Source organism: Colletotrichum acutatum, assembly GCF_030867785.1.
Source record: "Colletotrichum acutatum strain CBS 112980 chromosome Unknown BDZ83scaffold_46, whole genome shotgun sequence".
In the NCBI taxonomy this organism is placed as follows: domain Eukaryota; kingdom Fungi; phylum Ascomycota; class Sordariomycetes; order Glomerellales; family Glomerellaceae; genus Colletotrichum; species Colletotrichum acutatum.
The window spans coordinates 226019-238826 of NW_026849040.1; the positions used below are offsets into that span (position 1 = coordinate 226019).

A 12808-nucleotide genomic window follows, 5' to 3' on the forward strand; every position below is an offset into this window, starting at 1 on the left:
CAACAGCTGATACCAACAGAAGGAAAATGAAGCTGCGAAGCTTCGCCATGGTTGCTAGATGGATCGCATATCCTCGGGTACCCTCAAGAAGCCGGATGAAGGAAAGACGTACAAGAGAAGGAGGGCAAGAAGGGGGAAAAGAGAGAAAGTGTTGGTGATGTTGAAGAACGAAAGGTGAATGAAAGTAGAAAATGAGCTTCCTTGAAGAGTCCAAAGAACTGTATAAGGAAGGAGTGAGAGAGGGGAGGAAGTAACGTCCAAACAAAGGCCATTGAATGCGGCAAGATGCCGGAAAGCCCTTCCTTCCTTCCTGATGCCACTGGCCGTTTCAAGAGAGGGAAGAGAAATACTCACATAAAGAGGAAGCTGGACCGGAGGCTCACTGCAAGTACCCTCGTGTAACTCCACGCACTATGGAGAACAACACGATTGGCCTCTTCTGCCATCCTTGGCGATGTCGTGAGACAGTAACACGGGGGACCAAGAACTCGGGCCTTCTATCCTCGACCTGGTCGCTGGGTCTCGATAGAGGAGAGCTTTGAGTTCGACCTTGGCGAAATACTCGAAGATGTCGCAACGCGTCTCTCAGTAGACTGTGCCCACCTCTCTAAGAGCCTCAAGACGAGAACAGTCTGAAGTAGATAGGCTTGACTCCAAGCAGAGCAATGTATAAGATAGAAAGGCAGTCGTTCTGGATCAGGGTGGAGTTGTAACGACTCCGATGCGGCTGGTTCGTTCATCCTGAAGATAAAAGAAAGTATGAAATATTTGGGGGAGATGTTCCTATCAGGGCCCAAGATCGGGAAAGGCGAACTCGGCATCCATGGCCTCAATTCCCGAGAGTCAACATCGCTGGGGTTGTGCCTCGCCTAGCATGGAGGGGATCCTGTAGCAAAGAATCCGGTAAGCTTTGAGCTGTTGGACGATCAGCCATGTCTGGCTTTGCAGCAACATGTTGGTCACAGCGGCTTCAGAATAGAGACATTGCAAGAAGAAGAAACCGGTTCAATTTGGTGTGACCAAGAGATTCAAGAGGGACTCGGCTTAGTAAGCACGATATTCACCCCTCCACGCCCCGCCATGCCAAAGACAACTAGAAACTGATCAACCATGAGCACAGGACGGCAACGAATAAGGAAGGTGCAAGAGAAATATCATGGACAATCGATTGAATAAGAGGCTTTCTAGACCTAGTTGTCTGCTAGTCTGCTAGGCGTTTGTGTCTCCTTTTGGTACCACGTCAATGACCCTCGCATCAGTTCCAAGCCCACGCACTTTCGGCGGACAGACGACGTGCCTTCTAGGATGCAAAGTACTTGATGGCTGAGAACTAATGTCATTTTCTCTTGCAAGCACTCGGACTTCCCCAGAGTGAAGAGATGTGTCCTCTAACTCCCAAAGTCATGAGAAGAATTTAATTTTCTTTCCTCGGTGACCGCGACCCAACAAAGAATGTCCGAGAATCGACAGCTTAAGCACCATACTGGGCAAAAGCATCCACAGCCTTCTGTGGCCAGCTGTGTCTCGGAATTGTCTGGAAGTGGTTATAGAGCAGCTTGCGAACAACACCGTTTCCCATCTCCCGGTACTCCCAGTCCGAAGGCGATTCATGATACTGGGCGCCAGGCATTCTGACCCATCCATCCTTCCGGTTTGAGGTCATGGTAATCTTCTCCATGGCATAGAAGTGCTGCTGGTGGGAAGTCGTCGTGTAGTCACACTCCAGCGCACGAGCAGCGAAGCGCATGCTCACCATGACCGCCAGCACATGCTCACTCGCATTAGAGAATCGATCGGGGATCAGGTGCTTGGTGCGCTCGACAAAGAGCCTGTACCACGCGTAGTCCGAGTTGAACTGGCAGCCGAGCAACGCGTCCTTGAGGCCTCGCTCCATGGAGAAGGGAGCGAAGGTGGCCTTTTGCCAGGAGACGATGCCGGCCAGCTGGAGTTCCTTCTCGGGCTTGCCATCGGTACCGGCGGCGGGCTGCTCGACGAGCTTGACGAGGATGTTGCGGGGCTCGAGGTCCATATGGCAGAGGACGAGGGCCCTGCCGAGCTCTTGAATGTGTCTGCACGTGAGGCCCTGGACGTCCATCAGATGGTCCGCGCCAGGGAACCTGATGAAGAAGCTGCCGTCTTTGCGCTCCGTAAAGGTAGTGGCTGGGGAGTGGTGGCGGGCGGGACGGAACTCGTTGGCGTAGCGCTGGAGGAGGAGGCGGATGCGCTTCTGCAAGGTGAACTGCGGAGGCCAGGCCGGGATCTGGTCCAAGGGGATCGGCTCGGGGGTCTTGAGACTGTTGAGGACGGCGGGGGCGGTGTAGTCGATGTTGCCGGAAAGGTTGACGGCTTCGAGCGCGTCTTGGATATCCTTCTCGGAGAATCCGTGTTCCTTCTGGAGGGTTTCCAGAGCAGTGACGAGCTGGCCCATGATGCGGTCCTGCGACTGGGGAGTGAGGGAGGACCAGACCTTGTCGAGGGTCACGGTGTTTGGCATGTGCTCCGTCACAATGTAGTCGACATCGCCGTCATCCGTCTCATAGATGCCCACGCGGATGACGCGGGGGACCAGGTCGGGAAGCCAAGAGCGGGCAATCTCCTGGCAACGGCCGGCCGCGTCGAATGTGGAGACGTTGCCGACGGGGTTGGTGATGTTGACAAAGACGCCAGCGTTTATAGGGCTGGGGCCTAACTTGACGTCGAGGATGAGCTGCGTTGGGACGCCGGGCCTGGGAGGCTCGTCGAAGGTGAGCTTGTAGGCGCGGCGGGCGATGAAGGGCTCGGGACTGTGAATGAGGTCGACACTGGAGGGTTTGGCTTCCCACAAGACTTTGGGGATCATCTTATCGACGAATTCGCGGTATCCGACTTCGAGCTGTCTGATATTGACGCCCGCTCTGTCGGCAAGGATGGAAAGCAGTTTGGGGTCAGTCGGGACGACCATCTTGAAGCTCTCGCAATGGGATGTGGTGAGAGCTGATGTTGAGATGGATGCCTTTTCTTGCTATATCTGATGATTTTGATGGGAAGGTGAAGGTTTGATGGGTGAGGATGAGGTATTCACGGTTGAAAATCTCAGACACCCTGCAGTGTGAAGGAAACTCAGAGCAGGACGGCCGAGGTTTACCTTGTGATTGACAAGCTTGAGAAAATCAGAAGTCAGCTCGTGACAAAAGAAATGCGAGCCGCTTGAATATTTTGGAAGTAGGGGAAGGAAGTCCAAGGCTGCGGTTAGGCGGTCGATTGTGAAAGGATGGCATCAAACGGCCGCCAGGAGAAACGGGAGCGTATTCGGGTTCCAAGATTGAGGAAGATGAAGGACGCTGTCATCAGGAATATTCGTCAAGGGCCACTTCAGGCACCAGGCAAAGCAAACGGAGCAAAGGTCCGTATATGAAGGAAGTTGACGTGTATGCAGGAACCCGGGGCAACGGTCTGATGCATCTTTTGGATGATTCATTCAAATATGCCATCGGCTTTTCTTATACACACTGAGTCCAAGTAGGAACCGCCTTTACTGAAGCCTGTCTATCCCAACAGATGGCGTTTACCGTGTAACGAGACTCGTGTTCTAGCCTCACAAATAAAAGTTTAGTGTTTATGTATAGCAACTACTGAGCAATGGCATCATATGTCTGCATGATAAAGCCTGATATAACGTCCGTCCTCTCACAGAAGTAAGACGAGCAGTCCCTCTGATGGACATGTAAGCAGCACAGCTCATGTGTTATATACAGCCATTAGCGGCGCCTACAGCAACAAAACGGGATCGAGAGACGTTACGGAGACAGCCAAGGCCAATCTTCTTTTCCTCGCGCGGTACTGTTGGCGGTTGGCCGGAAGCCAACACAACGCTCCACGACATGACTGGATATACTAGCTTGAACACGGGCAGGCGCATGCAAGCGACGTACGTTTTCTTGAAGCCATGGGGAACTCGGGTTCCGTCAAACTAGAGGAATTGCTGCACTTGCCGGTCAAGAGCTTCAGTAGAATGACGCATGGCTTGCTGGCATATACGATTATCAGAGCATGCACGAGTGGAAAGTAAGAGCCATCAGAGGGTGCAAAAGCCATGTATGTGTTGGCCTAAGGTGCCTAGTAGCTTGAGGTACGCGGAGCCGAATAGCATCTCAGAGATCCACGTCCGCATTGGGGTGAAAGCAAATCGTACACAAGGTGTCAATCCAGGATGCCACGCCACGCGAGCCAACCGTGCCATCGTCGTCAAATGCTGACCAAAAAGATGTGGGCGCAATTGTCAGTTACCCGTCCCGCTGTCATGCAATTGCACCGTTCACACATGGGCTGACATAGCAGGATCTGGCCATGGAAATGGCCCGATGCAACCTGGGCACATTGTTGGAAATGAAGCTGTTGTTATTGGCTCAAAAGATCTCTAGCCAATGAGAGGGTAGCTGATGACCTAGAGCAGGGATCACCCACCATGATGGGCAGGAACCGTGACGTCGGGACTCGGCCCCTCCGTCCCTGCATCGCAGATGCTTAAAAAGGACCCCTCTGCGACTGCCTTTGATGATGTTGTTCCCTTCGATACAGACTTATTCATACCAATTCGAATCAATCCAACTCTTCCTTCGCTCCCGGCTTCTTCTCCATTCACAACCAACTCCTACTTCCTACCCTATACCTTACCAACTTCACCTTTCCAACCAACAATCACAATGACTGTCACCAAGGCTTCCACATGCTGCGGCAAGAGCGCCGAGTGCGTCTGTGGTATGTACTTCTCATCCCCTGATCTCCCAACTTCAACATCATCTCGACGTCTTTCTCTTGCTCCAACACAACATCATTCTCAAACCATCCATAAACGACAATGGCACTACCAAAACTTTACAAGCTAACCCGTCTTTCTCCTCAGCCCAGCAAGCTACCTGCTCCTGCGGCAAGCAATCTGCCCTCCACTGCACCTGTAGCAAGGCCGCCTCTGAGAATGCTGTCGCCGGACCCCGCTGCTCGTGCAGAGCCCGTCCTGTTGGAGAATGCACTTGCGACCGTGCCGCCACAGAGAACACTAAGCCATCCGGCGAGACCTGCTCCTGCGGATCTCGTCCCGCAGGTATGTTTATCATCTCCTCTTCTCTCGTCGGCATGATCCTAATGTTTTCCCAGATGCCTGCACATGTGATAAGGCAGCCACCACCACGTATGACCGATCTGAGCACGAGATCGACTTCACCACCCGCCAGTAACTTCATTTATCCTGCAAACCTACTCGTAGCATTGGGATCGGCGTTCAAGGGTCTCTGGAATTAGTGGTACGGCCCGACAGCGATGGGTCCAACGATTGAGGACAAGGCGTTAATGGTTTATGATGGCACGGCTGCTTTGGAGCGGACAATCGGTACTGGCCGATAGGAGTGGCCAACAGTTAACATGAATACCACACAAATTTTCGACATTTCTTACTGGATACTGGACTCTGTTTTACGCGAGGAGCTCGTTTACTGCTGCCTACTGCTGGCATTTCTCGTCTATGACCCAATCATGACCGCATCGCTCTGCCGTTTGGTATGGCGCTTTTATCGGCCAGTGTTCTTTTCGGCATACGAGCTCTTGTTTGGACGGATTGAGAGATGGCTGCGAAAAGTCTGGGGCCGCTGTAGGCGTTGGCAGAAAGAGCAACAGGAGCTTTGGACAGGGCGACTGAAGTTCTGGATGTGGTTGGCGAATCCAAAACGCGTCTAGCAGATTCTCGTCATTTTCGCGGCGTTCTTCAGGGCCAACTATTTCGGCAAGGGCTTCTCGAAGGTATTGGGCTTCTTTGTGACCGAGCCCAGGGTTGCGGAGCCAGTCAGGCCATGGGAGCCCGGAAAGATCGAGGAGTCTGGGGGAAAAAAGAGGCTTGAAACGATTGAAGAGGTCGACGAGGAGGAGGGGTCTGACGAGGTAGAGAGGCCTGACGTGGTAGAGAATCCTCCTGCGCCAGCTCTAATTCAGCCTCAGCAAGGCGGTGGCGGACACAGGGGTAAGAAAACGAAGAACAAGAAAAACAAGAAAAAAGGGAAACGCTGAGAGTTACTCCGACCAGACCAAGGATTGGCGGTGTCGACATGAAGTCGAGACGATATTGATATCCATGCGCCAGTGATTAGCGGATACAAGACACCAGCGATAATAAGTATTCCACCCCGTAGCTAGCGATAAGAATCAACATAGCATTCATTGATCATCACCTTTCAAGCTGGACACGACGAGATGGCTTGGCCTCGTTTCCAGTGGCGAGTCAAGTATGCCATGCTTGGCTCCTGGTATTGTCGGAGTTAGTGTGTGCATCGGCATCGTTGCTTCCAGATTTCAACGTTTCCAGAAATTTTCGGAGACTGTTGCTGATGATCAAGATGAACGTCATTTTGAAATTCGTGTGCACTGGATAGGACAGTATCGCCTCGTATGACGAAATTATGCCATGAAGTCTGGTCTGAGGCAATTTTGGGAGGAAACCCTTGGCAAGCGCGCTTCATCGACTTCCACATTGACCATGGAGACGCGGCTCTGTCCAAGCGGTTCCAGCCAACTGGCTGGCTGACGGGACCAATAGCGCATTGGTACGAGCTCGAACACAGTAAAACGACAAGATGGGACTCGAAAGCAAAACGTAGGAGACCGGTTCTTTTGTCTGGCCGGGCACAATTTCGCGCCAAATTGCAAAGAAATGAAAGAAAGCCGAGTCGTCGTGGCGTGGGGATATTCTGGGGGCATCGGCAGACGACGCGAGGTTTCCCCGACTCACCGGAAGGGAAGGACTCCACTCTTGTATTTTTTGAATGATTGTTTTTTTTTTTTTTTTTTTTTTTGGGTTCTTGCCAGGCTCTTCCATTGCGCTTGCCTTTTTCTGCCGGCGAACTGCAAGAAAAAGGGCAGGTGCGACCGGGCGGTCAGGAGCTCTATCATCGATCGCAGCTTCCCATTGGAACGTAAATGGACCCGGCCCCGGGAGCTCGGGCCATGACTGCGCAAAAAAACGGCCCAGAAGGTCAGGTACCCATGGAAGGTACCCACCCGGGATCGCACTAGGTTAAAGGCAGCTGCGCAAAGAACGAACCTACCTACTGGGCCCTGGTGCCGCCAGCAGCGCACCGCAGCTAAGCCCGCGCTGAGAGCCACAAAGCGCCACCCCTGCTTGGTCAGAATTCCAGAGCCCAAGAAAATAAAGCTGCACCTTCCGGTCGCGTCACTTCCGCCCTACCCTCGAAACAATTTCTTTCTTCCCCCCATACCCAGAACAATCCTCCTCTTTTGACTCTCTACTTTTCCAGTTCTTCATCTCGATTGCATCAATTCGCATCACAAAGAATCGATTCTTCAATTGTTCTGTGCGAAATCCTCGATTTGACCGAAATCCCTATCCCATTACACGCGTTTTATCGCCAAGCACGCTCCTCCCCCATCACATCACATCATATCATCACCTGACGATCATGCCTCCCAAGGCCGCCTCCAAGAAGGCTGCTGAGCCCAAAGCAGCACCGAAGAAGACTTCCCTTCCCAAGAAGGGCAACGAGATCGCCAAGAAGCCTGTCGCGAAGCCCGTTGGAAAGAAGGAAGCTACTACCAATGGCGCGACTGCCGCCTCCAAGAAGCGCAAGCTCGCCGAGGAGGAATCAGAAGTCGAAGCGTCCGAGGCCGAGGAGCCCGAGAAGACCGAGAAGCCTGCCCCCAAGAAGAACACCAAGAAGGCAGCAGAGCCTGCTGTGAAGAAGACCAAGACTACCACTGCCGCCCCCAAGAAGAAGGCCGCTGCTACCGAGGAGACCGAAGAGGAGCCCAAGGCCGCGAAGCCTGCAAAGAAGGCAGTCGCGAAGAAGGCCGAGCCCAAGAAGACTGCTGCCGCAAAGAAGACTGACGCCAAACCCGCCGCTGATAGCAAGAAGCGCAAGTCAAGCGAGGAGGCGACAGAGGACGAGAAGCCCAAGGTGAAGAAGTCAAAGACCGACACTGCTGAGGTCGACAGCCAGGCTACGGAATCGGCCAAGGCCACAGAGTCTGCGGATGAGGAGCCCGAGGCTGTCAAGCCTGCGAAGGCTACCAAGAAGGCCGCTGTCGCTGCTCCCAAGCCTCCCCCCGCCCACCCCCACAAGATTGGCAAGAAGATCAACTCTGCGCCGACCCAGATCCTCGACGTATATGTATTCGGCGAGGGATCTTCTGGCGAGCTCGGTCTCGGCAGCAAGAAGCTTGACGGCAAGAAGATTGTCGACGTCAAGCGCCCGAGATTGAACCCTAAGCTCGATGCCAAGGACGTCGGTGTTGTTCAGGTTGCCTGCGGTGGCATGCACGTCGCTGCTCTGACCAAGGATAACAAGATCCTCACATGGGGCGTCAACGACCAGGGCGCTCTTGGTCGCGACACCAACTGGGATGGAGGACTCCGCGACGCTGACGCCGAAGAGGAGGAAGACGACGAGGACGACTCCGGTATCAACCCCCACGAGAGCACGCCCACCGCCGTTGACGCGACGCACTTTGCTCCCGATGTCAAGTTCACTCAGGTCGTTGCCAGTGACAGTGCCACATTCGCCTTGACTGAGGATGGCAGAGTTTACGGATGGGGCACATTCAGAGTAAGCCATCTAGTCGCAGCATGAGGTGATCAATAGCTAACATTCTCCAGTCGAGCGACGGTATCCTCGGTTTCACGGACAAGATCCAGATCCAGAAGACTCCCGCCTACCTTCCCACATTGAAGAACATCACGGCGCTTGCTGCCGGTTCCAACCACGTTCTCGCTCTCGACGACAAGGGTGTCGTTGTCGCCTGGGGCTGCGGCCAGCAAAACCAGCTTGGACGCCGTATCATTGAGCGCAACAAGCTTTCCTCCCTTATCCCCCAGAGCATGGGTCTTCCCAAGAATAAGGTCGACCGCATTGCTTGCGGATCCTACCACAGCTTTGCTCTTGGCAAGGATGGTGCCGTCTGGGCCTGGGGTCTCAACAACTTTGCCGAGACTGGTATTGAGATGGGCGCTGGCGAAGATGACGCCGTTGTTCTGCGTCCTACCATTGTCGAGTCGCTCAAGAACTACAAGATCAAGCAGATTGCTGGTGGCGAGCACCACTCTCTTGCTTGCACCGAGGACGGCAAGCTCTTGACCTGGGGACGTCTGGATGGCCACCAGGTCGGTATCCCTGTCGAGGAGCTGGATGCGGAAAGCGTCATTAAGGATGAGAGCAACAACCCCCGCATTCTCTCCAAGCCTACTGCTGTTGAGGGTAAGTTCAAACTGTCCATTCCTTACCGAGTGTCGCTAACATAAGTCACTAGATATCGCCAAGTGTGTATATGTTGCCGCTGGTGTCGACAACAACTTTGCTATTGACGGAAAGGGCGAGGCTCACTCGTGGGGCTTCTCTGCCAACTACCAGACCGGCCAGGGCACGACTGAAGATATCGAGACCCCGACCACCATTGACAACACCGCTGTCCGCGGTAAGAAGCTCGTCTTCGCTGGCGCCGGTGGCCAGTACTCTATCCTGGGCGGTGTTGCCGATGTTCCCAAGGTCAACGGCTTCGCGCCCCAACCAGCCACTGGTGGTTTCAGACCTGTTTTCTAAGTCTCTTAGACAAAAGGTTGGACCTTGACAGCGCGGCGGCGAGTTCCAAATGACAGCAAGCGGATACGACTGGCTTCTACAAGAACACGGATGATGAATGAGCAAGCGCCGCAATCACCAGAAACAAGAGGTGGACTCGATACATGAGCCGAGGCGGCATACCAATTCCAGTCGCGATATTTTTTCCTTTGGTTCATTCTCAGCATGAGCTATTTTCACTCGCGGTACGATACATTCGTGCGACAATCTGATTTTGACGAGTTTCCGGTTTTTTCTCAAGTGTCCCCTGAGCGGACTAATAGAATTTCATTCCCAACAAGAGCGGCAATGAGGCTTCCACTCGGCATGAACGGATGGGCAGGTATAGAAACGGCCTCGAAGGGGAGTCAAACTTATGATACCAACGAGGATTTTCTGCTCGACAAGGCCCTTCCTATTGTGTGCCTAGCGGAGAATCGTGACCGCCGCGGAGGCTGTTTGGCTATGGAGACTTATGATAGTCTCCTGTAATACTATGCTTGGTCTCGAGAAGTACTCAAGGTCTGATCCTCCCCTTTTCTTTACACTTGATGTGTATATTATGAGAGGATCTCTGGACCAGCATTATGCATTTTTATCTTTTAGCAGCATGGAAAACGGAAGGGAAAGGAGGCATTGGACTATCAAAAAATTTATTTCTGGCTTCATCTGAACATGATTAAAAGTATTGTACAATGACGTGAAGCAGTCGGCCCCTGGGCTTCCGCCTCCCCTGGTAGCCGTGGGCATGCGTCTGTCTCGTTGCCTTGTTCGTCTATCGTGGCCCCTTTTTGGACTCCCGTTGATTCTCGCACCTCTCCCGTGACCCCCACACCGTTCAGCTCTCGTGGTATGCACCGAAATACGCCGTCTCCATGATATGAACGACGCCTTCCCGTCGCGGCTGGAGTTTTTTTCGATGTTTCCTCGCGTCTAACCAATTTGCCAATGATTGTAAGGTTCTTGCATGCGAATCTCCCTACCCGTTCAACCCTTCAGCCCAGCAGCCGCCTTGGCCAAAGATCCGCCGCTGCCCCTAGAGCTGAAAATACCCATGATACCGAACCCGACGTAAAACAGCGCAAGCGGGTATGCCACGAGCCCGCGCATACCCCTCATCCTTCCAACGGCGCAGAACATGCCCGAGGCGGAGTACGTGCACCAAAGGATAGCCATGGTAGTAAACACAATACCGAGGGGCGTGTCCATGGGCATGAAGACACCAAAGACGCTGGTGGCGACCAGGGGCAGGAGACAGTAGCCCAGCACGGAGGAGGAGCGGGTGAAGGTCAGGGTCGAGGAGAAGTGGCCCGCGGCATTGCGCGACGGGTGGTCGTGGTGGGAGTCGGGGGCGCCGGGGTAGCCTCCGCCGACGGAGGAGACGGGGCCGCCGTATTGGGGTGCCGAGGGGGCCGATGAAGGGTGGGCGTCGGTGGGCGTCATGAGAGAGAGGATGATGTGGAGGGAGGTGCTTCCTAGGAGGGCGAGGCCGTAGATGTAGCCGAAGTGGATTTTGCCGGAGAGGAGGAGGAAGGTGCCGTACTGAGGGAGGAGAGAGGTTAGCTTTGTATTTGTGGTAGGGAGGGGAGGTGAGGTTTCGGGTTTTGCAACGTACGGAGAGGACGAAGAGTAGGGGACCGAAGAGGTCTGCGTCGTCCATTAGGTGTTGATCGATTCGGCGGAAGGGGTTCAGGACCGCCAGAGTCTATAAGTCATCGGAGGTCAGCCAGCTTGTTCTCCCCACGTACAGCTGGATTTTCAAAGGGGTTGGGGGAGCAAGTTCTCCCAATGCTTCGCGCCCACTTGCGCATCACACCAAAGTAAACGCACCTTTGCCTGAATATGTCCAAAGTTAACCCCAAGCTCCTCGAGCAAGGGCGGCTCGCCATCGTACCCTTCAGTCGAAAAGGCCGCCAGCCAACCCGTGCGCAGACCGCCCTGCTCGCCCATACGACCCGACACACCGACGCCGCCGCCAGGAGGGGCACCGAAAGCCGCCGCGCCGCCGAAGCCGCCTGCTGCGGCGGGTTGAGCTCCATAGCCGTACGAGGCCTGTTGTGGGGTCGCTTGGCCCGAGACGGCGCCGGCTGGGGAGTAGGAGGAGGGGTAGAACTGGAGGTTTTGAGCGCCTCCTCCTCCGCCGCCGCCGCCTCCTACGCCGGGGCCGTAGGATTGTTGGGGTTGGTAGTAGTTTGACATTGTGCTTTTTCGGTTGTTTGGTGTAGGTGTTGTGAGGGAGGTAGCTTGGATGTTGAGGTTGCCCTTTTTATTACCAAACCCCCTTGTCTGAAGTTAGCGCGCCTCGATTCGTTTCGATTCGTCGTCAGTACGTAATGGGTATCGTTGCAAATCTGGTTGGAATAGAATCGCAGGTGATGAAAATTGGTTGTCGGTTTTGGGCTCGAGAGCCGGTTTGCGCCGGGGTTGCGAGGCGCGTTTGGTTGCGGGAGTGGACAGGTGGTACCTGGAGCTGGCGATATTGGAGACGTAGCTTCTTTCGAGGTTCACCACGTCAGTCAGGGCTGAACGCCGGAGCTGTACAGTGGGGCTATGGAGAATGCCTCGTGCCTGATGTTTGAGGCAGAAGGATGATGCTAGTCAGGCACAAAGTACTATCGATAAGATAGTTCTGTGGCTCGTCTCGCTTTATCGATAAGATAAGGTGACGTCCGATCATGTATCCCTCGGACCTTTCTCGACAACCCTGGGCCGGCATTCCCAGTTCCCCAGTTCTCCATTTCCAGTGTACGGAGCACGCAACAGTGTGTTATTTGACGAGCACATTATGCATCAGCAACATGAGATGAACTACGGATACAGTAAGAGTCACGCATAAGTCTCTAGACCATTTCATCACCCTGCTGGGATTGGCAACGTCACGCAATTCTCTCTTCTCTGCTGCAAATTACAAGCATCTCCAGAGAGCGAGCAACGGCAGCGAATTCCTCTTCCATCTAGCGTCAAACAAAGCGCAAATTTCTGCCCGCCAGATTAGGCAAGCAAATGTTCCAGGGATGTTTGTCCGGGGATGAACGCTTCTTCTGCCAACCCACACAACCCAATCCCCGACCAAACAGTACGTATGCGGGCAGACTGCGGCAGTTTTCTGCTGCTACTGACTCTCTTCACTGGAGCCCCTATCAACCCATGGCATCGGTAACTGGCCACGAGGTGACTCCGCCAAGCACCACGGCAGTGGACTTATCCCCACTCAA

General features: G+C 54.0%; 4 protein-coding genes across 4 annotated transcripts; 2 read left to right on the forward strand and 2 right to left on the reverse strand.

Moving 5' to 3' along the window:
* Positions 1–1471: 1471 nt before the first annotated feature.
* On the reverse strand, positions 1472–2941 carry BDZ83DRAFT_752168 (uncharacterized protein; the record flags this gene model as incomplete). Its single annotated transcript, XM_060514155.1, has 1 exon — positions 1472–2941. The coding sequence occupies one exon, from the start codon at positions 2939–2941 to the stop codon at positions 1472–1474; it is 1470 nt and encodes a 489-aa protein (XP_060365043.1).
* A 1741-nt stretch (positions 2942–4682) lies between these two features.
* On the forward strand, positions 4683–5213 carry BDZ83DRAFT_752169 (uncharacterized protein; the record flags this gene model as incomplete). The annotated part of the gene is made up of 3 exons (XM_060514156.1): positions 4683–4737; positions 4883–5080; positions 5134–5213. The coding sequence occupies 3 exons, from the start codon at positions 4683–4685 to the stop codon at positions 5211–5213; spliced, it is 333 nt and encodes a 110-aa protein (XP_060365044.1).
* Positions 5214–7353: 2140 nt separating this feature from the next.
* Positions 7354–9677, forward strand: BDZ83DRAFT_319792 (regulator of chromosome condensation 1/beta-lactamase-inhibitor protein II). Its single transcript, XM_060502365.1, has 3 exons — positions 7354–8585; positions 8636–9233; positions 9286–9677. The coding sequence occupies exons 1-3, from the start codon at positions 7443–7445 to the stop codon at positions 9573–9575; spliced, it is 2031 nt and encodes a 676-aa protein (XP_060365045.1). The 5' UTR covers positions 7354–7442; the 3' UTR covers positions 9576–9677.
* Positions 9678–10461: 784 nt separating this feature from the next.
* On the reverse strand, positions 10462–11966 carry BDZ83DRAFT_319807 (uncharacterized protein). The gene is made up of 3 exons (XM_060502366.1): positions 11424–11966; positions 11209–11298; positions 10462–11135 (listed from the first exon to the last, which is right to left on the reverse strand). Exons 1-3 carry the CDS (start codon positions 11790–11792, stop codon positions 10581–10583), a joined length of 1014 nt encoding a protein of 337 aa, XP_060365046.1. The 5' UTR covers positions 11793–11966; the 3' UTR covers positions 10462–10580.
* Positions 11967–12808: the final 842 nt, after the last annotated feature.